This window comes from Varanus komodoensis, unplaced genomic scaffold (genome assembly GCF_004798865.1).
Source record: "Varanus komodoensis strain SLA01 unplaced genomic scaffold, ASM479886v1 scaffold26, whole genome shotgun sequence".
NCBI lineage: Eukaryota > Metazoa > Chordata > Lepidosauria > Squamata > Varanidae > Varanus > Varanus komodoensis.
In genome coordinates this window covers 11,531,759-11,556,276 of record NW_025335684.1, presented here as the reverse complement: position 1 = coordinate 11,556,276, position 24,518 = coordinate 11,531,759, and the positions used below count along the sequence as shown (strand labels likewise).

Here is a 24,518-nt window from a genome sequence, read left to right as displayed (position 1 = left end):
TCTGATGGCAATGCATACTTGGGGTGTCACCACAGAAAAGGCCCTTCCTTCTTGCAACCTCCCACTAACCTCTTACGGGGAGGTTAGGCCTGTTCTCCCCTGCAGAGGAAGGCAGGACGCGCCCCAACGGAGCAAAGCTCAGGGAACTGAGGTTCAGACTGGATGCCAGGAAGCACTTCCTGATAGTCAGGACCCCGAGGGTGTGGAATGGGCTTCCACGGGAGGAGCTTGAGGCCCCATTGGTGAAGGTGTTCAAGGACAGGCTGAACATGCACATGGTAGGCATGTCATGAGTGGAGCCAGCTGCAGCTGGGGGTCAGACTAGATGGCCCAGGAGACCCCTTCTGACTCGCTCTGTTTCTATGTTTCTAACTCGTAGGAGGGCCTGCTTTGATAACCTTACATGATGGGCAGAAATATATGGAGTAAGGCACACCCTAACATAACGTGGTCCTAAGCTGTTTAGGGCTTTATATGTTGTAGTGAAGCCCTTGAATTCAGCCCAGACTGAACAGTCAGCCAGTGCAATGGATGCAGGAGAGGTGTAACATGTTTGTAAGAACTAGTCCTTATTAGCAGCTGTGCTGTTCTGTTCTGGATCATTTGAAGAGTCCAGGCTGTTTTCAAGGGAAGCCCCACGTATAGTGCATTGCAGTAGTCCGATCTGGGGGTTCCAGTTCTAGTTCATTCATTCTGGTTCTTTCCACCACTGCAAAATCAGGGCACATTTTCCTTGATCTAAGAAAAGAGCTGTGGAAATGGTTGCAGAGCATAGGAGAGGCCCTGGAGGATGATGCTATCCTGTAAGGCACCCGCAAACTACCATAAGTAAGGCATCATGAGCACTCGGTACAGGCCTTATATAGAGAAGCCCATAAACCTAAGGGCTGGAAGGGCGGCTGTCATGCAACCCTTTGCAATGTGGGATGCAGCTACGGGATCTCTGACAGGTGGCCATTTAGCCTTGCTCAGGTACCTCCATCACCCTCTCCTGAGGTAGTCCAGTTACGTAGCGTGCAAAGCAAAGGTTCCGTGGGGAAGCCTGAGCGTGCCATTATGCGTATGCCTGCAGAATGCTTGCGGCTTTGATCCTCTCTCCTTTCTTCCCCCTCTGCCTTTTCACTCCTTTGCAGGCCAAAGAGCTGCACGAGATGGATGCTACATCCAGCAGGGTATGGATTCTCACGAGCACCTTGTCCACAAGCAAAGTGGTGATCATCGATGCCAACCAGCCCGGCACCGTGGTGGATCATTTCACCGTCTGCAATGCCCACGTGCTTTGCATCTCCAGCATCCCAGGTGCGTGAAAGCAGGGCCAGGGATGGCTTCATCTCCTGCAGTGCTGGGGCTTTGTTTTTGTTTCAGGGGCTCCGTGGGGCTCCGAGCCCCACCTACCTAGGATCCCAATCCATCCTTCTGAGATGCCCAGTGACACCCGTTTCCTTGCTCAGTAATTGGTTGTTTGCTGGTTTTTGTAAGGTTCCCTCCCTGCCCCCAACACTATTCTAAAAAGTTCAAATACTTCCCTTGAGACTTGGCTGCTGACCAAAAGAACTTTATGTTAAAACTTTAAGGAGGGATGGTTTAACTTGGAGGCCTGCATTGAGCAGGTTGTTGGATCGGATGACCCTCTAGCCCCTTCCAACTCGACTAGTCTATGATTCTAGGTTCTGTATGCTGTTAGGTGTGAACGTGCCTGTTTTCCCTTCTGCTCCAGCAAACACTGCAATGTGGTTCTCGAGAATGTCTCTGAAATTCCATTCAGCTGCTGAGCTAGAAGAGGTTCATCAACTATCTGCTAGAGTTTTAAATGTTTGCTTCTTGTCCTGACCTTAAGCAGATTGGGGCACAGCTCAATCAGGATGCCCATAAACTTGGAGGTTTGCAGAGATCCTGTGCCTGTTAGGAGAAGTGCGGAGGAGAAGGTTGCCTCTGCCCATCTCCCAGCATGGAAAGCACTCAGCCATTTTAAGTGTTTGGCCTTGGAGTTGGTGGGAGGGAGTGTGAGGCACCACAAAAATACTTCCAATGCTGATGGAGCCTATTTCCTCCCCGTCTCACACCCAAAAACCTTCTTCCAGGGCCACTCAGAGGTCAGAGAAACATAGAAACAGAGCGAGTCAGAAGGGACCTCCCAGGCCATCTAGTCTGACCCCCGGCTCCAGCCGACCCCACTCACGACATGCCCACCATGTGCATGTCCAGCCTATCTTTGAACACCCTCATTGATGGGGCCTCAACGACCTCCCGTAGAAGCCCATTCCACACCCTCGGGATCCTAACTGTCAGGAAGTGCTTCCTTGACTCCCTGAGCTTTGCTCCACTGGGGCGCGTCCTGCCTTCCTCTGCAGGGGAGAACAGGTCTCTACCCACCTCCGTGTGACACCCCCTCACATACCTGTATGATGCCAACATATCCCCTCTGAGTCTCCTCTTCTCCAGGCTGAAGAGACCCAGTTCCCTCAGTCTCGCCTCATACGGCATCCCCTGCAAACTGGCCACCAACCTCGTGGCCCTACGCTGCACTGACTCTAACCTGGCTATATCCTTCCTGTAATGAGGGGCCCAAAGCTGAGCACAATACTCCAGTTGCAGGCGCACCAGAGTCGTATAGAGTGGTCGTAATACCTCTCTCGATCTAGAAGCCACACTTCTGGCTATGCAACCAAGGGTGGTGTTCGCCCTCTTGACCACTGCGTCACTGCAGACTTGAGACAGCATAGAGCTACTGCGTAAGTGGCCATAGGAGTGCACTATTAAGATGCTCTGTCAAGAATAAGGGAAGAAGGAAAGAGAGTGAAGTTGGATAGGTAACATTAAAAAGAATTTAAACAGTTTGCTCCCTATGTAACTGACAAGAGGCAACCTTTTTTTCCCTATAGAATTTTTCAGAATAACATCAGCACTCGTGCTGCACTTAAGAGTTAGTTTATTTACAGTCTTTTGGATCATTCAAAATCTCTGTTTGGTGTAAGCAAGATTATTTGGTCATCATGCTAACAGATAAAATGAAAGAGTTCTTTGGGACTTAGGAGGTTGTTGTGTGTTCTTTTCTGAATTAGTAAATTCTAAAAATGGCTACTATATCCCACTAAAAATGTCAGTTTCCACTTGGCCTCTTTATACCTAAAGATATTTAGTGAGTTTCTCCATTAGTGGAGGGTTCTAAATTTTGTTTCCATATGATAGGAAATGGCTTCTGAGGGTACACATAGAGCATTTAATATTGTAGAACTAGCCCTCTGGAACATCTTACCAGTTGACCTTGCACAGGCCCACAGAGTTCTGACATTCAGACATTTTCAGAAAACTCATCCGTGACTGCTGGCCTTGCTGACCAAGTGCTTCCTCCTTTACCAGAGGTGGCCTGCCTGCCTGCCTGCACCAATTGCCGAGGAGCTTGAGCAGTCAGAGGTCTTGTACCCATCCTTTTGGAGGAAACTGGTGGGCAACAATCGTGTGTTAGACTAGATGGACTATTGGTCTGATCCAGCAGAGCTGCTCTTACGTTCTGAGCTCTTCACGTGGGCTTTCCCTGAAGTGTGAAACAGCCAGCTGTGTTTTGCAGCACAGAGCAAAGTGTGCTGTTGTATAGCTGATAAATGGATGTTGTGTGGTTTTCTTACTATATTTATTGTTGTTTCTATGTCCTTCAGTTTTATGTTTGCTACTTTGATACCTTTATGGGAAAGTGATAGAAACATTTCACTAGTAAAGATAATAAATCAAGGCACAGCCTTGTGCATGTTTAAACAGGAAAAAGGCCTACAGCTCCCCTTGCAGACGTTTTCCTTGTCTAAACATGTGTAAAATGGCACCCTAAATAAATCTAACCTGGTATTGTCAACACTGACCGGCAGAAGCCCTTCAGGACTTCAGGCAGCGATTGCCGCTGTTCGAACTTGGCATCTTCTGCATGTACGGCTGGTGCTCTGCTACTGAGCTTTGGTCCTGACCCAGCAGCATCTCTCACCTTTTCCTTTTATTTATTTATTATTCATTTAAAGTTTTTATATGCCATCCCCTTGCTATATAGCCTCGGGACAGCTCACAGAAATAAATTTCTTGCAGCTGCCTGTGACACCGACTACCCTCCCGGAGAAATCTTCCTGGAAGGGGATGTGAACCCCGAAGAGTCCTCAGGAACGGATGGCGTTCTGGCAGGCATCACCCTGGTGGGCTGTGCAACCCGGTGCAATATACCCAGCAGCAGCTGCTCCTCCCGTGGAGATACCCCCGTCCTGGATAAAGGGCAGAGTATGTCTCGCAACCAGGGGCCATTTTGAGCTTTCCTTTTTAGTGTCTTTGTCTTAAAGATTTTTAATCAAGTGATCTCAAATTCAGCAATACGGGGCAAAGGCAGATCAGGCAGATGGATCCAGTAGAGAATGAAATCAAGATGTTTAAAAATCACTGTCACGAATACACTCCTTTCCTTGTATGGATGTGGTCAGAGAGTCGTTAACTCTCTGATTTCTGCTGCCGCCACCAGGAAGGTTAATTCCAATCTTTTCACTTATCCCTTCCCACTGTAAGGTTCCCGAGCTTTAAGGCTCCTTCGTTGGACTATGTGGTCCTGAGGATGAGACACTGATAATCAAACAGCCTATGACCCTGAGTTAACTATCAACAAAATAAAACTTTGTTTTTGTACAGTAAGTGTGGTGGCTTCAAGATGTTCGGTAACTTACTTCCTCAGCAAATAAAACACTGTATGATGATAACTTCTAACTGAGGTATCTCACTCGTTCCCCTCACAGTCCTCACATACGCATTCCATCTCTCACCGCTTTCCTGTACTTATTTTTTACCTTTCTGCTTCTTAGGTGAGGTTCCTGCAGTAAGTAATGGCAAGATAAATCAGTCCCAGTCCACTGAGGAAGCAACAGAAGCCACAGAGGTGCCAGAGAATGGTGTGAACGAAACAGAGCCAGCCCACATCCGGACAGGCCCGCTGACTGAGCATGTCTTCACAGATCCGACCCCAGCCCAGGCTCCTGTGAGGCAGAGCAGGTGGGGAAATGTTGCTTAGAGCCTCTTCTCCTCGTATTTTCTGAAGAGTGCCATTAATTCTATGTCAGCTCACTGGAACTGACTTGATGGAAAATTGGATTTGCACATGGAATGCAGGTTTCAGTTTAACTTTTGAGAATTTTGCCGACTTTTGAGAGGTACTGAGGCTTGGCATTTGGGGAGCTATCTGAAAGGTCTGCTGAGTGATTTGGGCCTGCTTACTCCTGAGTAGACGTGCAGAGGCTTGTCTTGCTTGCTTCTGTGTAATCTTAAAATGGGTTACAAAGCGCACACAGTTTGGTCCTAGCTGCTCTGTCTTTGAGCCTGGCCAGAGACGGACTGCAGGTCTCCAGGCCTTTCCCAGTTGAATTTGGCCTTTGTCCTGCCTTAAAGGCTTCAGTGTGGTGCTAACAGCAGAGATAAAAGGGTCTTTAACCTACTCTTGATTCCAGTGTGGCCATGCTGACGTTAGCAGCCTGTTCTCTTCCTTCAGGCCACATCCCCCCATAGTGATTTGTTAGGGCCTGAAGCCAGTGGGTTACCTGACATCTTTAGTTAAAGGATCAGGTAGCAGGTGATCAGGAAAACCCTCCTCTGCCAGCCAGAGTGGACAGTCTTGGATTAGTTGGACAAATAATCCAGCCTAGAAGAAAGCAACTTCATAAAGCCTTCTTTCCAACAGCGAGAATGGACAGCTAAAGATGGAGTCAAGCACCACAGCCCAGGACCAAGAGGCAAACGGCAATGCAGCTGGCGCTACCACCAGTGCTGCCCCCACCATGTGGCTCGGAGCACAGAATGGCTGGTACGTCTTTCGGGCCTGCGGTGGCGGCGTAGGGGCCTGTCATAAGGCATGGGCTGCAAGGCTCCAGGGACGGAGTTTTGGAAACAGCAGGGTACAAAAGACTGAAGGAAAGGTAGAACCCAGAACTGGGTTCAGCGGAGAACAGAGTTCACTTGGTTGGGCATAAAAGCGACCCACTAATGGTGGATCACCTCTTGGATCTTTGAGTGAAATCTGCCTGCCATCTGTAGTCGGGAGGTGGGAGAGGAGCTGACACTCTGGATCCTGGGAATGCTGGGAGCCCCGGCCTAAGACCTTTCCCATCCACCTTCTTGTCCTTGTTCCCAAACCTGCTTTGGAAGTTCCTTTGGCTGCCCGGAAATGTGCGAGCCCTGCCCAATTTGGTACAGACCTTGGGGAGCATCCTAGCAGCCCAAACCGTCTTTTCTCTAGGCTGTACGTGCACTCGGCCGTCTCAAACTGGAAGAAGTGCCTGCACTCCATCAAGCTGAAGGACTCTGTGCTGAGCTTGGTGTAAGTATGGTGTTGCCAACCTGTGTGTGGGCCTGCACAAGTGCGCCTTTTTTGAAGCAGCCCTGCAACTCAGAGGATGGTGCTGCTGCCTAGGAGTAGAGCACCTGTGTGGCACAGGGGTGATCCCAGGATGAATCCCTTTGCCAGCGCTGAGCCGCAGTGACAGTGATGGGTGGACTTGGAGGATCCAGCTGACTTGGGCCAGTCCGTGCCTCTGCGCCTAACCCTGCCCCACAGGTTTGTTGTGAGGATAGAAGGGAGAGGAGGACAGCTTTGTAACCCCCTTCGGATTCCTTGCAAGGGAATAAAAGGCAGGATGTAAATGTGGTGTAATAGGATTAGATTCGAATTGTGTGAGAAGCCCTTCAGATCCTGTGGAAGTGTTGCCGGTCCACACACACAACTTCTGAGCTAGATGGTCTGATCATCGGGCCTGGAAGGAGGCTGCTTCCCATGTTCTGAAGTCAGCCCCGTATTTGCACTGATGATAAGGAACGTCTTTACTCAAAATCCTACATTACTTAAGCTGTGCCAAGCAGGAGAAACTGCACTTGTGTTTGTATAGTACGCATAATTCACTCTGCTAGACGTGTAGGGACACAGGTGGGCCAGACTTCTTCAACCTCATCCCTTCCAGTTGCCCTGGGCTGCAGCTCCAACACACCTGCAGGGCAACAGGTTAGGAAAGCCTGACACAGCCTGCTCCAGCCCCGTGTCTTGAAGCAGTGGGGATCCTGTCCGCTCCCACCTGCGCTCATCACAGCTGCTGACACTCCCGGTACCCTTGTGCACAGTCCTAGGGGCAGACACCTGCAGGCATGCGTGCTCTAAGCTGAACGATTAGGTTTGCGTGATGCCAGTTTACCAGCCTGCATCCTGTGGGTGTATGATGCAGTTCTGTCGAATTATGGAGTGCTCCCACTCCTGTGCATGTTGCTTCTCAGGAGCTGTTACTGCCTTGCTTTGAAGCTGATTTCCCCCTCCCTTGTACATTTAGGCACGTGAAAGGGCGTGTCCTCGTGGCCCTGGCTGATGGAACTCTAGCAATATTCCATCGGGGAGAAGGTAAGTTGCGGCTTCCTAGAAAACGATGCAGCTTTCCTGCAAAATGTAGAGAGATCTTACATTAGGAGTTTGGAAATCTGTAGTCGGGGGAGTCAAAGGAAAAAGCTGTCATTTGTGCATGGCACACGACCGGCAGAACTCAGAAGGAAACTCGGGAAATCCTAGTTTAGGCTATGTTAAGTAATACTGCTTCCTACTTCTTCCTGATCCAGCATATATTCCAAGAAGATGCAGGACTTGCCCCACCCACCTAGCATATCTGGCCACATCGAGCATCCCTGTGTGTTGGCACAGAAGTGAAATGTTTATGATCCTGGCATGCAGAATCCCATGTCTATCATGCCAGATTGCGGCATAGCAAGGAGGTGTCCTGCATCCCTCCATGCTTAAGCTCTGGATGGGAAAGAAGGATTGCCCGGTCTGTCCCATCACCTTCTAAGTTCAGAAGCTTGGAAGACTGAACCACTGTACTCCTTCACAAGAGAGCCTCTCGGAGCAGCACTTCCCTGACTAATTCAGTAATTAAACAGTCCTAACTCTTTATTTAGCATGTTGGGCTGGCAGGGCAATCCCACTCTGTCCCAAAGGCTTGGGATAGGTGACGAAGTTTACGGTGTTCAAGAGATGAGTGTTTTCCCCAGCAGCCTGTGGGAAGAGCTAAGGGAGGGGAGAAGGCAAGGCCTGTGGGAGGAGCCCAAGCTTCCTGAACTCCAGTGGGGAATTTCTGGGGGCTGGACTGGGCTCACAGCCAGTGGAGACCAGTGACCCCAGTGTCGGTGGAGCAGTGCATCCATTCTGTGTTCGAGTCTGATGTTTTAGGAAGCAGTCCTAAAACCCGCCCCAAATAGGTTCAGAACCGGGAATAGCACCTCTCAAGGTCAAGTGGAAGCCCCATGGGGTTGCATCACCCATCAGCCACAGCTGCCTGCGCCGAGATGCTCTGGTGGTCACACGGTTCCCCCCGGCTCATCTGCTTGCCCCCGTTTGTCCCTTCCTAGATGGGCAGTGGGACCTGAGCAACTACCACCTCATGGACCTGGGCCACACGCACCATTCCATACGCTGCATGGCTGTGGTGTACGACCGAGTCTGGTGTGGCTACAAGAACAAAATCCACGTCATCCAGCCCAAGACGATGCAGATCGAGGTACGCCGAGGGTGGGCGTGGGTGAGCCTGCCCTGTGGGTGCAGGCGTTCAGGCGGGCATGGTGAATCGTTCCCTGCCGTTCTCAGGGTTTTCTTGTCCCAGGTACTTCGCCTGCTGTCTCTGCTATCAGTGCACCCCATTTGTGGTCCAGTTTGGACTTCAAAGGAGCTGTCCTTGGTGTGGAATTCCACCACAGGCCAGGTCCAGAACTATGGGCGGCCCCCGAACAGTTCAGATCCATGTGCTCTGGCATGGAAATGCCACTCCACTGATCGGGAGACACCAGTCTCCGCTGATTTTAGGGTTGAAAGGGTTAAGTAATGTGCCAATTAACAATGGATTGGGTAGCACGAGCCAATTTTAATCGAAGGGGCCATATTTTCATTGCCAAGGCTGTGATACATGGGCATTCAGGAATACGCGAGTCACTCCCTCCGAGCTCAATGATTATTATTACATTACTTTTATATCCCGCCTTTTTTCCTCTTGCAAGCATCCCCAGGAGGTTTATGTGACCCTTTTGCTGTCAATTTCACCCTCACAACAACCCTTTGAATTAGGTCAAGCTGAAAGTCAGTGACAGGTCCAGGATCAGCCGCTGAGCTTCCTGGTGAGTGGGACTTAGAAGCCAGATTTCCTGAGTCTCCGTCCAGCACGGCAACCGTGGCACCACATGGGTTCTCTTTATGAGTCACAAGCTGGAGTGAGCAGCATAAAATACCTAAATAAAGGTGACTAATGACTGTTCCTGTCTTACAGGGGAGGAACACTGAGGCTGAGAGTAGTAGCTCAAGGCCAGCCAGTATTGAACTTTTATGTAGATTTCCCCCACGTTGCTTTTAAACAAGCAGGAGCCGCAAAACCTTTCCCAAGTACTGCAAATAGTTCAGAAATATTACTGATGTATTCTAATTTTCTGCCAGTTTAGGCACTTTTGTTAAATTGCTAGCACTGTTTTCATTTTCTTGCAAAGGTACCTGTAATTGGTAATATGCACATTCAACATAATAAAAAAGCAGATCTATGCATTATTTGGTTATACCAGTCAGTTACCGACACTCTCTAAATAGTTTACAAAATCTTAAAATACAAAGCATATATTTTTAAACATTAATTTTAAAAGCGAAATAAAAATCAGAGTTGCTATCCCAGCTTAAGATATTCTTTTACATGGATCTTAAAATAGATGAAAACTTAAAAAAAACCTGAATGGTCAGCACTGAACTGTCAGGGTAAACAGGATCGGCAGCAGAGGCCCTCCTCCGGGAGCCCTCTGGGAGAGACATCAGGAGGCAAAGTACCCGGAGGAGGGCTTTCTCTGCGGTGGCGCCTCATCTGTGGAATGCGCTCCCCCAGAGAGGTCCACCTGGCACTGTCATTATTTGTTTTTCGGCGCCAGGCTAAGACCTTTTTATTTAAAAAAATATTTTAAGAACATTTAATATCTATAGGTTTTAATTGTGCAGCCAGGGTGTTTCCGGATTTTAATTGTATTTTGTATTATTTTATATCATGTTTGTTTATGTGAGCCGTCCTGAGGCTATAAGCGATGGGACGGCATACAAAAACTCTAAACAAACAGGACTGCACCTCATGCCAAATACACAGGTACTATGTAAGTCTCTCATGGAAGCTATTCTATGACCAGGGGCTGAAAACGCTTTTTCCTTAGTGGTCATACATCATACCTCATCTGATGAAGAAACTTGGAGAAGGGCCTTTGAACAGGGTCTTAAGGTCTGCATGGGTGCAGATGACAAGCTCATAATTTTTCAGTCAGTTGACAATTTTCAGAATGTTGCAAAGCACAGTTGACTAAATGGTGATGCGATGCAGGTTTATGACTTGTGGGTCATTACGGGCTTCATAGCTTCACCCCTCAGTTCAAACACGGTCCCTGTTTTGGGGCCTAGATATTGAACTTAGAACCGAACCCCTAATTGTACATCAGGGTGGTGTGAGCTGGTGACCTGCAAGAGCAGCGGATTGGATCCCATGGTTGTTTCCAACACTTACAATTCTAAGATTCTATCATCATTCTCTGTGTGAAGTTCCTGCCTGGTGCTCAAGAGGGGAGGTATTGCCTAAAAGTAAATTCAGCCTCTCCCAGAAAACTCTGAAAGTGGAAATGAATGCCAGGAATGCCAATTTAAGTTTTCCTCTTAAAGATTTCCTCTCTGTGCTCGTTGCAGAAGTCCTTTGATGCCCACCCCCGCCGGGAGAGCCAGATCCGGCAGCTGGCCTGGATTGGTGATGGCGTCTGGGTTTCCATCCGCCTAGACTCCACACTGAGGCTCTACCATGCTCACAGCCATCAGCATCTCCAGGATGTAGATATTGAGCCATACGTCAGCAAAATGCTTGGTAAATGATGCAGAACTGAAAACCACACGCCCTTTGGAGTCTTCCTTGGTTCATCCTCTCCCCCCCCCGCCCCCAGGCTTTCCCCTTGTTGACATGGCATTCCCTCTCAGAGTGCCATCACTCCTTTCAGTCCTTCAGGCTTCGTTCAGTGGCCTGATGAAGCTTCCTTCAGTGAGCCTGAAGGAAGGGCTTCCCTTCACTGAAGGGCTTCCTTCAGTGGCCTGCATTCAGGGGTCAACCACCCACTTTGCATATACAAAGTCTCAGGCTAAGTTTCCAGCATCTCCCAGTAGAACTGGGAAAGGCTGCAGTCAAAGCCCCTTCTGGGATTTCCCAGAAGGCCACAGCCTCTTCACTTTCCCCCAAACGCTAATCATTTGGTGGTTTTCTAGGCTTTGCGCTATTTCTTCCATTTTGATAGGTTCAAATGCTTTCCTAAGGTTGGGTGAATGGTAAGATTGAGTGAATGAGGGAGCCAAGGTTCCATTTGGATGCCAGGAAGCACTTCCTGACAGTCAGGACCCCGAGGGTGTGGAATGGGCTTCCACGGGAGGTGGTTGAGGCCCCATCGGTGAGGGTGTTCAAGGACAGGCTAGACATGCACATGGTGGGCATGTTGTGAGCAGAGCCAGCTGGAGCCGGGGGTCAGACTAGATGGCCTGGGAGGCCCCTTCTGACTCACTCTGTTTCTATGTTTGCATGTTTCTATGTAGAGTAGGGGTCTCAAACTGGGGGCCGCTGGAAGTAGAGTCTGGGTGAGACTGGGCCGCATTAAGTATTCCACCACCGCAGTGGTGGTGGGCCGCTCATCCCGTGGCAGCCGGCCCGGGCGCCACCGGCGCTTTGAAGTTCACAGGACCCCTCCCCTGTGCCCCGCCTGTCCCGGCGATTGGCCCGCGGGCCACGAGTTTGAGACCCCTGATGTAGAGTTTGCCACTAAAACTGGCTGGTATTTCTGGTATTTGGAACCTGATCCTTTTGCTTTCATGTCCATCCCCCTTTACCTTCATTTACCTTCAGCCGCTGCTGGAATGTAGCCCTGGAGAGCTTCTCTGAAATGTAATTTGGCCCTTGGTCTGGTGCAGACAATACTGAACGAGCTGGATCAGGGCTCCCAGTTGGTCTAAGGGCGTAGCCTATATGCCTAAGCCCCATTGCCTACGGAAACCAGCTTGTGTATTCAGAACTGAATTTGCTGAACTGAATATGTATATATTACTGCCCCAGTATGTTATAGGAGGCCTTCTATATTATAAAACAGAATGTGTATTTTCTTCCTTTGTTTACCCTTGTCTTGTTGATGCTTCATCCTCATCCATTCATTCTCACACTGAGTTTTTAGATTGTAAGTTCCTCTGGGGAGACACCCTTCTTGTTACAAGCAAAATTAAAGTGCTAACTCATTCCCTTTGTTTACGCTATTCAGGCTGTCAGTGCCATTAGGTAAGAAGCCAAAACAGTATTGTCCACATGTAAAAGGGAAGAATCAGTAGGTTGGGGCTGGTGCAGAGAGTGTTTTAGTACCTTCTCTTTCCTTCAGCGTTAAGCACAAAAACTCTTCTTTAAATCACAGGCTTTTATTATGCTAAACCTCAAATGACTGAAGCTGGCTGTCAGTTTCAGATTAAGTGTTTTACAGATATTAATAATGGAGGAAATAAACAGTGTGAGGTTTCTATAGAATCAGATCGTTAATGCAGTAAAACCCCAACTGAAAGTTGATTTCAGGCTAATTAGGATTCACTAGCATCTTCCCATCCCATAGAATCGAAATCCCCAAAACTGAATCTCTGAGGCAGTTCCTCATTTCGCAGCGCCAATCCCTGAGAGCTTCTCACTGCACACCATCGGCCATCCATCTTTAATTGATTTGGATTTGTCATGCCCATTTCTCCTTCCCGCTCCTTTTCAGAAAGGCTCTGGTTTCCTCCCATACCTATTCCTGTCCCTCTGTTCTGTCATCGGTTCTTCATTCTCCACTCCCCCGCTTCCTCTTCAACTAAATCAGGCCCTGCTTGAAAATAACTATTACTGCTACTGTTCCATTGAGTTCCATCAGGGGTCCTCAGCTTTTTTTGACTTATGGACACATTTTGGAATTTAAGGAATATTGGCCCCACCACAAAATGGCTTCCATGGAGATTGTGGCTAGTCACATAATGACTACTGTGAGCGCCTGGCTAGTCCAAAGTGAGCCAACGAGTGCAGCAGGGCACAGAGAGAGGCCAGAGGCTGAAGGAGAAACGGCGAGCTAAAGGAGGGGAAATGGCAGCACCAGAGGCTGGGAGAAACAGCAAGGTGTCAAGAGGGGAGGCAGAGCAAGGAGGCAGAGAAGCCCTGAGCCGGTGAGATGTGCACAAGGGGATTGTGAGGCTGGGAAGCAGGGAAAACAGCAGGGCAAAATGGAGCAGGAAGGGTAAGAGCAAGGCTAAGAGCTAGAAAGGGAGAGGAAGCAGGCTGCCCCATCATTTTCCTTGGATTTTTATCAAAAAATAGAGCAAGAGCTTCATGGAGCCCTTGGAAGCACACGTGAGAACCATGGCTGGGAACTCCATGTTGCATGATTTTGACCAAATGTGTTTGCTTCTGTCATTCAGGAACTGGAAAGCTGGGCTTCTCCTTTGTGCGGATTACAGCCTTACTTATCGCTGGCAATCGTCTCTGGGTAGGAACAGGCAATGGAGTCGTCATTTCCATCCCTTTGACTGAGAGTAAGTGGTCTTCACACTTTATAGAGGCATCTGGTTTCATTTTCTCCTCTGTAGGTGCTAAAGATGCACTCTTTGAAACTGGTTATTCCCCCTTTTCCTCCCCATTAAAGACATGGATGCCCAATTTCTATTTCTAGGCTCATGTCAAGGCACTGGGCTTAACCTTTAAAGCCTATACCAACTTTGGACATCTAAAAATTGCCTTACCCATATATACAGTCCTACTTATTTCCCAGTATCTACCTTGGGGATACTTCTGGAGGGCTTCTTGTTAACATGAGTGAGGTTGGTCTGTACTAGAGACAGGGCCTTCTCGGTGGTTTCCCCAAGTCTTTGAAACTCATTTATTTATTTAACTTTTACCCCACCTAATAGTTGAAGCTCTCTTCTAGTAGACTTATACCTTGTCCTGTAGACTTGTACTGAGAATCTAGTAGTCTACTCAAGCGTATCATGGAATAGTAGAGTTGGAAGGGGCCTATAAAGCCATGGAGCCCAACTCCTTCCTCAGTGCAGGACTGCAAGGTAAAGCATCTCTGACTGACAGATGGCTGTCCAACTGCCTCTTGAATGCTTCCAGGGTAGGGGAGCCCACAAACTCCCTGGGTCCTTGCAGTGTTGCTCTAACGGTCAAGGCATTTTTCCTGATACTTACCCAGAATCTGGCTTCCAGTAACTCAAGCCTGTTATTCCATGTCCTGCACTCTGGGACAATTGAGAAGAGATCCCAGCCCCATTCTGTGTGACAGCCTTTAAATATTTGAACAGTGCTATCACGTCTCCCCTTTTCAAGGCTAAACATGCCCAGTTCTTCCAATCCCTGCTCATAGTCCCTGGATCATCCTTGTTGCCCTCCTCTGGACCCTTTCCAGCTGGTCTGCAACCTTGATCTTCAAGGCTGCCTTTCACTGAGATGATCAGTTATGTCGGCAGAGCAGCTTCATAAAGTAATTCTGGATGTCTGCTCTGATGTGATCACTTTAAGTAGGGATGTTGCTAGGCACTTAAAAGATTTGGGGGCATACATCTGCATAAACTTTGCCTATGTTGATTTATATCTATATATGCAAATCTAGAAATGATTACTAGATTTAAATTTGATAGGAGGCAGATCCATCCAATTCATTTCTTATACAGTGCATCCATCATTTCTTATACAAATGCTCTCAAATGAAATAAAATCTACAATTAATGTGCATCCTGCTCCAGATCAGTGGAGAAGGGGCTTTTCCACCAAGCTTATTTGTTAGTAAAGGACATATTTTTGGAGGGAGTTGGTGGCTTGCAGCATGTTTGGGAGGGGAGAGATAGCCCTTCCCTTTCCAGCTGTAATCCCCCCCCCCCCCGAAAATTGTTCCTCTGCATGGCAATTAAGCAAAGGGAAAAACCTTCCATTGGCACCAGGGACACTCAGGACCTGGGGAATCCGTTTCACGCCAGGCTCTCGTGGACCCCTCTCAAGCAAAGTTCCTGGCTTGGGAGGTCCTACCTTGGTGGCATATGATGCACCTGCCCATAGGCCTAGGCTCAGTCCATGGCACATCTGCCAAGACCAGTAACCGAAAGTGGATCTGGCCTTCTGGCTAAAAGAGGTTGGGCATCCTGGAATAGACAGTCCTAGATGAGATGGAGAAACGAGACTTGACTCAGTAGGAGGTGGCTGACTTCAGTCCTAATCAGTAGAAAACCCTACAGGGAAGGGCATGATGACCGGCTGCGGCTTGGGGCTGGAGTGCATGCTGCGAGTCCAGGAGGCTCCAGTTAGCTCCTCACAAGTAGCCGGGCTGGGCAGGGCCCCTCTCTGCGTACAGACTTTGGAAAGCCACTGCTGGTTCAGGTAGACGGTGCTGGGCTAAGGCAAACTACAGTCTGACCTGGAGTATGGCAGCATCCCCTGTTCTCCAGTGATAATGTGGCATATGCAGCCATAATGAGAGCCAGGGTGGCGTAGGGGTGAAGAGCGCGGAACTGGGACTTGGGCGATCCGGGTTCTAGTCCCCGCTCGGCCATGGAGCCAACTGGGTGACTTTGGGCCAGTCACAGACTCAGCCCAACCTAACTCACAGGGTGGTTGTTGTGGGGATAAGATGGAGGAGGAGGTGTAAGCTGCCTTGAGCCCTTTGTAGGAAAAAGGCAGGATATAAATCGGAAAATAAACAAACAAACCAGCGAAGCCAGTTTGCTGTGTTTCAGGTGTCTGATCTCACTGGTTTCCAGTGTAATGCATCCTCCTGCCCTTTAGGGGGCTTGTGTACATCGGGAGGACCCACGAGGGAACGAGTTGGGTCCCAGGCACTGCCATTGGCCTACCACCCCAGAGGCAACCCTCAGTCATACACACTGGAAATGCAGAGCAGCACTTTGGGTAGACACTGTCCTAACCCACTACTGATATATTATTTATAATCAAGTCTCTCATCTTCATAGCCTGCACTGTTGTACTTTCTTCTTTTCTTTTGTAAATGCACAAAATACTAGGATACTGTTTTGGCCAGTAACTGTGGTTTCCTTCTCTCCTTCAACCCGTGGTCGCTTTTTCCATGTTCTCCTTTGCGCTCCCGCTGCTTTCCTCCGCCTAGCCGTAGTCCTCCACCGAGGCCAGCTGCTTGGGCTCAGGGGTAAGTCCTAGACTTCCTTCCTCTTAGATTCCAGTTGCTCTCTTGTATCTGACCACTGATCCTTCCACACGCTCCTTCAGCCCTTAATCCAGCTGCCCATTTCTCTCCCTCAAGTTACTTACTTACCCATCTCTTATTTGCAGGCAAAAATTACCAAGATGTGTAGTAACTGAAGCATTTTGTGAATCTGTGTGTGGAATGCTGAACAGGGCTGTATGTGTCTGAACACACAATTCTTCAGACACCTAATGCTGTTTTCCTTCTTCCGGTGTTTTGCACTGAGACAGCAGTATTGCAACATGTGGCCATATATGTACTTTTTGATTTAACATATTCTTCCTCCTCTGTTACTGGGATACTATCTGTTCATGAAGCAAAACGCCCCTGCAACACTATCCTCTTACCACTTCCATGGCTTTCTTTACTCACACGAAGGCTATATTTTATATGACATTTTTCATGCATGCTTGAACTCACTACTTTTCTTTCATGGGGAAGGTGGGTATTTAGAAAATGTCCTAAACCTGGATTAAGGCCTGACATCAGTTTCTCAATAAAATTAGTGTTGTGATTTGCTTCTGAAGGTACGCTTTGCATAGATAACAACTGGGGTGGGTGATTTTTGGCAGGTCCATGGTCTGAACGACAAGGACATGATCTGCCCTCAGCTGATGTTCTCCAGCATACAAGTGACCAGTTGAAACATGCTTTTAAAAAATGTGAATAATGTAACATTTTATTCACAGGGAATGAGAAATTCTTATTAAACAAATATTAAGCCTGTGACACCGATATGCCATTTATCATTTTCTTGCTTGTTTCCCATGTGTGCTTGTCTTCTCTCCTTGATCTCAGCCAATAAGACGTCCCCGACATCAGGAGAAGGGAACCGCCCTGGTGGAATCATTCACGTGTACGGCAGTGACGATGGCAGCGACAAGTCCACCAGCAGCTTCATCCCGTACTGCTCCATGGCGCAGGCCCAGCTTTGCTTCCACGGTCATCGCGATGCAGTCAAATTCTTTGTCTCTGTGCCTGGTAAGCAGAGTGTCTGCGGGTCTCGGGGGCTACGGTAATATAGTGCAGTGTGATGCCAAGTAGATTCTTGCCAAGTGGGTGTGTTTGTGAAGATGCTGAGGGAGATCTTGCCCTTCCTGGCTTGCCAAGGTCCAATTTATGTAGGCTCTAATGGGCATAAGTTTCTGTCCTCTACCAGAGCTTTTCAAGCTGGTCTGTGGACCATTGATAGTTGATCAACTCCATTCACATGACTTGTGGAAAAGGGTGTAGAAGCACTGAGGGTATTCAACACTGTATCATTCTTGTAATGGATATAGAGGTCCTTCTGAACTCCAGAGGTGGGGTTCTGGACAGGCTAGCAAGATGTTATTTCTGATCTGCTGGTGTTTGGAGTGAAGCCCTTTCTCCTTGCTCCTTGCTGGGGTAGAAGAACAGAGCAGCACCTAAAACTAGACGGCTGGATGAGGAACCCCTCTGGTTTTAACTGACAGCTTCTTCAGAAGCGACAGTGAATCTTTGCTGAAATGCAGGAGGGACATTTTCCTGCCTTTAAAAAAATAAAAGAAGAAAACCTAATGCTGCTTACCATCTGAGAAAGCTTCTTGGAAAATACAGGACAGCAAGGATTAGATGCTGATGTTGTGTGGATGTCCTGCAGAAGATAAGTGAATGAAGCAGGATGATTCCGTAATAAATCCCAAATGTAGATGCATTGGAGGCTCACAAGGATGGGGTACAAGGGAATAGTAATAAGAATAATAATACAGAAATCATTAAAATGTATATAGAATCAAAGAACAATAGAGTTGGGAGTGGCCAGAGGGCCATCAGGTCCAACCCCCTGCTCAGTGCGGGACTCAAAGTTCGACCAGCCTTGTGCTCATTTCGACAGCACATAGACTAACATTGGAACGATGCAGAGAAGATTAGCACGGGCCCTGTGCAAGGATGACTCGCAAATTCATGAAGTGCTCCGTATTTTTACACACAAATATTTTGTAATGAAGATTTTAAACTTCTGGGTTTGGTATTTTTTTGAAAGAAAGACTATAAACTATATTATGTATCCAACATGATTTCTTTAAAGCCCTGCTTGGCAGCGTTGTTTGTTCCCACATGTATAAGAAGGAAGGGATACGTGTCAGTGGGCTGTATGAGCCTTGGCAGTCTTTCAGTTATGCCACTCCTCTGCCCTCCAGGGAGGCGGCCTGCTTGACGTCCTGGCATACGTGCGCTTCCATCACATGCAACAGGGGGCCTCCCGCAACACCCCTCGCTTCGTGTCCTTGCAAGCTTTGGTATCATTGCCGCCACTTGGCTGACCTGGAGCCTCTCGTTCAGTGTCGCGCAGGATGGCTTGCAGTTCTTCCACGGCAGGCTGGCCTCCGGTCTCATCCTCGAGCAACCGAAAGTGGCTCCGTAATTCCACTGCCTCCATCAGTGCGGTGTGCTTTCTAGTTCTTCCGCTCTGAATTGTGACTCTTTCCAGGAAGCTTCCTCCTCATTTTCCCTCCCCTCAGAATCGTCCCCTGCCTCGGCTTGCTGTTGCACCTGGAGCTTCTCAGCTGTTGGAGTTCCACTGCTCTGCCTAAAAACTCCTCTCACTCCCTTGGGGGTGGAAGCTGGCTCCTCTTACCTTCTCTGCCAACAGGGCTACTTAGCTTGCACTTGCCATCCGTGTCGGCCATGTTGACCGCAGGCAGAAAAACGAGCATCGCACAGACCTTGCTGGTCACTGCCAGCGGGGAGTCTTCTCGGTCTGTGCTTCCTGCTACCCTTTTGATTCGAGCTTGGCGGGCCTGTTGTACTAGCCAGGCTTTCTTCATCGTGGTCTCTGTGCAGCACACAGACGGGTGCTGCGCCTGCGGAGTGCCTGCATTCGGGAAGATCCTCTCAGCTAGGAACAGTTTCTGGCGGGAATGCCGCTCCCCCACCCACTCGTACAACTGGGCCTGCCCTCTTGCCGGTCCGCTTTCGACCGCCGTTTGCTGTGCCTCAGCATGTTCTCTCATTGTTTTCGATTTCCCTCACAAACTTCTTCTGCTTTGCACTTTCCTTTATCTTCTTATATTAAATCCCTTACAAGGCCTCGCTACCCTAACCTTTATCACAACCTTAAACCCTCCGCACGCCCTTCCCTTTCCCCCTCCCCTCCACACATTCCCGCCCCCCCATAGTAGTAGTAACCATGATCACCATCATCATCCCTTCTATCATCTCTCTTTACCTGTATTTCTTATTTCTTCTTGATGACGCAACGCTCTGCTTTTAGAAGGTGTGGCCAGTGCTTGCTCTGTCTCAGTGAAAGACGTTGCGTGGACAAATGTGTTCATTGCCAAGCCTTCACCAAACAGGCTCACAAGAACCGAGAAAATCACCTCAGGAAAGTCCTACGGGACAGGGCTTCATTTGTGATGAAGGAGGCTACCACGGCTCAACCTGCTGGCCCTTCCACCTCCGAAGGAAGCTCTCTTATCTTCCCTGAGTGTTCCAAACACAGTCCTACCTGTAAATGGGGGTGGGTGGGGGTGGGGAAGTTACGGATCTCCCCGCTGACACCCCCAGCTGAGCTCTGCCATCAAACTCCTGTTAGCTCTCCCTGTTTGCCTGCTGCCTGGGAGCTTGGTGGCTTGTATCCAGTGATCCCTAGACCAACGGGGACAGCTTGCAATCTGCTTGGCTAGGAGACAGGAAGCAGAATGAATCTCCCCACCCATACAGTGTGTTTGAACATTCATTGTGCTTCGTGTGCATTATATGGTTTCGTTCTTTGCAAAAACATGGCAAGGCATGTCAGCGGTGTTATCTCCCCATACTGCGGATTGAAAGAATATGGCTGGCCTGAGGCTGCTCAGGAAGTTCACAGCGAAGGTGAGAGTCAAGCTGTGAGCCCCTTGAGTTGCTGCTCAGCCTCGGAGTCCCTCCGCTCCTCAGCCTAGCACACTTTGGGTGTCCTCTAGCAATGCGGTCAGAGATTCCTTGGTGAATCACCCCTTACACATTTTGGAATCTTCCAGGGAACGTTCTTGCAACACTAAACGGGAGTGTGCTGGACAGTCCCTCCGAGACCCCCAGCACGGCCACCATCGAGGCAGAGGGGCAGAAGCTGAAAAATGCCCTGGTTCTGAGTGGTGGCGAAGGCTACATCGATTTCCGGATTGGTGAGTTCTTTTACGTGCGCCCATCTTCTAGAGCAGCAGAGCAGGCAGAAGAGAGACTGGGATGGCTGAGCGATTTTCAGTTGATCTGCAAGGGTTCCTGACTCCCAAGAGTTAACCCTAGCAAGAACAGAAAGGGCCTTCTTCACGCATTCTCTGTCTCACATACACACATTTAGAAGGAGTGGGAAACAAAAGCCATGAAAACACCAAACAATTGCTGGCTGGGCGACAGGAGGCAGCCCCCCTGTGGAACCCAAGAGGGCCCCTAAGGCCTGCTGGATTTGGGATTCAAGCTTGCATTTTAGCATCCCTCTTGTTAGGATAACAATAATGATATATTATTGCCATGTGCATTGCACACAACAATGCAATGTGCAAAGGGCCAGTGCAAAGTAGTGTTAAAATCAGTACATGCAGTTCATTATGTGGAGGGACCTACTTCATGCATCCAGTGAAAGCATCCTCACGCTTCCAGTTCCATCTCCTTCTACCCTGTTCATTGTCCAAGTTTTCCCAACAGGAGATGGAGAAGATGATGAGACGGAGGAAAATGCTGGAGATGCTGCCCAGGTCAAACCGGTGCTTTCCAAGGCCGAACGAAGCCACATCATTGTGTGGCAAGTTTCCTACATCCCGGAATGAGCGTCCTCCTTTCTTTTTCTGCCAGTGTAACTTTCTTCCCCCACCAATCCCCAAACTCCCTGAATGCCAAGATGTACATACAGAACTCCTGCATTACTCCTTCTGCTGGAAAACCCAACCCAGATGATGGAAACAGCTCCTGCACCAGACAGAAGTTCCCCTCCTCCAACTCAGCTCCAGCTTGCAGCTTTCATCTTGGGCCTTTACACCTTTTGAACTGGCTGGCCTGCTGTCTGCCCTCTCAAGGGGGAGAACTAGGAGAGCAAAGCACAGTGGATCGACTGTCAAAGAGCGCATGGAAGAAGGGGCTTGGCTTGGAAGGACTGGATGAGGCTTCAGAGACTGCCCCCTCCTGCCTTCCCTCACTTGCCTGCATGGGGAACAAATACCTCTCCAGACGCTTGCTGGGTTCTCTCCTTTTGCCACTAAAGAAGCAGCACCGATGGCCCGCGCCAGTCGACAAGCCAGCATGGAAAGAGAGAAGATTGCTTCCGAGAGAAGAAAGCAAGGTTCCTCTCCTGTCTTTTCACTTTTCGCAGCTCTCCATGTTGCAGATTAGGCTGGGGAACTCTGAGCAGTCAGGACCAGGGTTAAGAATCCGAAATACATGCCGAACGGGTCTGCACACATGTTCGGGAGGGTGGCGAAGGGTCTTCGGTGGAGAAGTCAGTAGCCAAAGAATGGGCCAAAGACGTGGTGGGAATCTCTCACTGGAGTGTTTGTCTCTGAGCTTGGCGGTGGATTTCGGATGGAAGACCTTCTCTGGGGCTGTTCTGAGCTCCTTGGAGGAAGGGCAGAATTTGAACAAAACAAACAGTCATCCAGACAAGAGGCTCGGGGTGACAGCCCCAGCAGAAGATCTGGAAGTGGGATGATCTCCCCTGTGTACGGATAAGTGGTGTGCTGACAGAGGCGGCGGCAGGTGGGTTGAAAGAGAGCAGCCGAGGAAGATTTGGGGGGTGTCTTTGCTCTTGAGGCTGCTGCGAAGCATCATGTTTTTGCTGGAGCCGGCTTGGGTGGTCCTCTGGACGGGGCCAAACTGAGGTGTGGGCCCTGCATGTAGCCCTCAGAGAGCTCAGGTGTATCTTGCAGGCCATTCGGGAAAGAAGCACGGTCAAGGCAGAGGCTCTTGGCCCCTCCTGTTCCCCCGATGCATGTTGAAGCTAGGAGAAGGGAGCTGATGGTGGGGAGACGGCGTGGGACTCGGGAGATGGAATGGTGGGGCAGGAGGGAGAGGTGGGCTCCTTGCAAGGGGTTTGCAGAAGCAGTGAGAAGCAAGCGAGAGATCGGAGGGTCTAGCATAGTACAGAAAGGGTATTGTGGGAGAAAAGTTGGTGGAACGACTCGTAAGAGGTGAGGTGTTTGCAGGCAGTTCCGAGACTGGTTAACTCAGCTCTCCTTCCCCACTTCATGTAGAAACAGGAATAGACTCAGATGTTCAGTGTTGCAGCCTCTGGAGCTCCAGCAGTGCTGCCAGCTTTAAACTTCCTTTGAATCTCACTTGTTAAACGTGGCAGCCAGAGTTCCCCACTGGGATTAGTAGGCTTCCTAAGGAGTCCGTCAACCTGACAGTTCTTGTCGGGTGAAAGGTGGAATCAGCCAGGTATCTCATTCCTTGCATTGGTGTAACGAATGGAGTTCGCGGTGATGATCCCTGCAGAAATGAGTGCTGCCTTTTTTGCATTCCTCCCGCCCCCAGGTGGTCCTGCTCAGGCCTGTTTTTCTTTCCGTAGCATTTATGTAACCGGTCCCATGGACTGTTGGCTTGCGTGTTGTTCCTTCTGCCCCGGTTTTGGGGTTCACGGGCATTGGCTGTGGTGCCATCAAAAAGTCTCCTGATTTAGAAGTCTGTTGTAATGCAATCCTCTGGTCTACAAATGCTCATGCTGCAGCAAGCCATACTTTCTCTAGGGCAGACTCTGCCATGGCACAAGTTTAGGAGCCAGTTGGTATTCTGAAATTGTAGGCGGTGCAGATCCATCCAGAATTCATTGGCAGAGCACGTCCATTGCAGGTGGATACACTCGGTTCCCACTGCTGGTATCGCCAGGTGAAAAGTATCGGGCTGAAAACTCAGAGCTCGGCTAGGATGGAACATTGGCCTGAGCTGGAATAAGACTGCTTTGCTGGCTTCCCACGTTTATCTCTGACAGGATTTTGAACGTTATCATTCCTAGTTTCCAGATTTCCTGCTGTCCTTGGTGTTAGAGCGTGCCCTCCTGGACCAACGTGGGCATCCATTGAGCTCAAAGTGGTGCCTTGATCTGGCATGGCAGCAGCAGACGTTTGGGTCCTGTTGACCCTTAAACAGTGGGTCAGGCCTTCTTCCGTGTGGATAGCAAGAAGGGAATGGGGCTTCCTCGTTCGGAAGACCAGCACACACACACGTGCCCCTTTCCAGACCAGTGCAGTACGAATCAAGAGCACTGTCCGGATGGGGCAGGCCAGAGGTGGAGACAGAGGTGGAAGATGGGGGCCCACGGTGGGCCGCAAACAGTTTATCTGTGTGCCCCACCAAGCCCAGGCACACAGCGTCCCTCGCAGGGGGACGGATCGATGCGTATCGGTCCATTAAGTGAAGACGCATCATGCCGCCTCCCCCCTCTTGCTCTAGAAGTAAAGATGGCCCCCCACCACACACACAGCAGATCTGAAGAGCCAAGGCGGAAGCAGCATTTGTCATGCTGTGTGGGTTTGTGCGTGCTTTGCCCCCCTTTCTACTGCATTTCTCCACAAGGAATTACAGGTGGAGCCTGAACTTATCCATGGGGCAGGGGGTCATGAAGGAGGGGACGGCCGGGGAGCTGCCACTGCCCTTCTCCCTACGCCGCGTCCTCTGCTTGGCATGGCCACCTTGTGCTACCTCCTGGGAGAGCTAGTAAAGGTGTGTTCGCCTGCCCCACTGCTGCGGCCGGCCAGGTGCCCTTCCCACAGGCTGCAAAGCCGGGCACGGAGCAGGTGTAGCCGCTCCTCTGGCCCTCGAAGGCAAGAGATGCCAGCTGGCCCGGGACTCCTGGGCACATCCCGGCTTAAGGCATGCATAAAGCAGCTTTTCCAGTGCTTCAGCTGGTGGTAAAAGACCAGAGCCAGGGAAAGGAGGACAGGAGGGTGTGTAGAGCGCCCAAGCAACAGGCGAGACAGGATTGGCTCAGGAATGGCGTTCTTGGAGGGAAGGGATCGGCTTCCTCCTCCTCCACAGGATTCCTTGCTTCTGCAGCAAGGCCTGCTGAGCCTCTGCAGCAATTTCTAGGGTGCAGGAATATGCGCACTTCCGCCACCCAGTTACACGTGCCTAAATCTGGACTCGACCTGGGGAGGGAGCGGCAGGTGGGTGAGCAGAGCCTCTGCAGTGACTCGCAAGGCTGTTGCAGCCCTGCCGTGTATGGTTGATCCAAGGATCCCGGGACGCGCCCTGCCGTTTTCAGCTCGTCTGTCCGTTGCCAAAAAGACAGGCGGAGA

The 24,518-nt window shown here is 49.7% G+C and overlaps 1 protein-coding gene and 1 non-coding gene across 4 annotated transcripts in view; both read left to right on the top strand.

Annotated features, from left to right (window-relative positions):
- The window catches only part of MAPK8IP3 (mitogen-activated protein kinase 8 interacting protein 3), an 81,273-nt gene extending 60,043 nt beyond the window's left edge, over window positions 1-21,230 (top strand). For all 3 annotated transcript variants that reach the window (XM_044433359.1, XM_044433360.1, XM_044433361.1), the window contains 13 exons: window positions 1,134-1,299; window positions 4,072-4,257; window positions 4,827-5,013; window positions 5,696-5,818; window positions 6,251-6,331; window positions 7,329-7,396; window positions 8,395-8,543; window positions 10,736-10,907; window positions 13,505-13,618; window positions 16,198-16,236; window positions 17,092-17,274; window positions 20,274-20,417; window positions 20,938-21,230. In XM_044433359.1, the coding sequence (XP_044289294.1) occupies window positions 1,134-1,299; window positions 4,072-4,257; window positions 4,827-5,013; window positions 5,696-5,818; window positions 6,251-6,331; window positions 7,329-7,396; window positions 8,395-8,543; window positions 10,736-10,907; window positions 13,505-13,618; window positions 16,198-16,236; window positions 17,092-17,274; window positions 20,274-20,417; window positions 20,938-21,059 (1,734 nt within the window). In that variant the 3' untranslated portion in view covers window positions 21,060-21,230. The remainder of the gene's footprint in view (window positions 1-1,133; window positions 1,300-4,071; window positions 4,258-4,826; window positions 5,014-5,695; window positions 5,819-6,250; window positions 6,332-7,328; window positions 7,397-8,394; window positions 8,544-10,735; window positions 10,908-13,504; window positions 13,619-16,197; window positions 16,237-17,091; window positions 17,275-20,273; window positions 20,418-20,937) is intronic.
- Window positions 18,133-18,239, top strand: LOC123025286. The gene has a single exon (XR_006415095.1). It is a non-coding gene; the product is annotated as a U6 spliceosomal RNA (small nuclear RNA).
- Window positions 21,231-24,518: the final 3,288 nt, after the last annotated feature.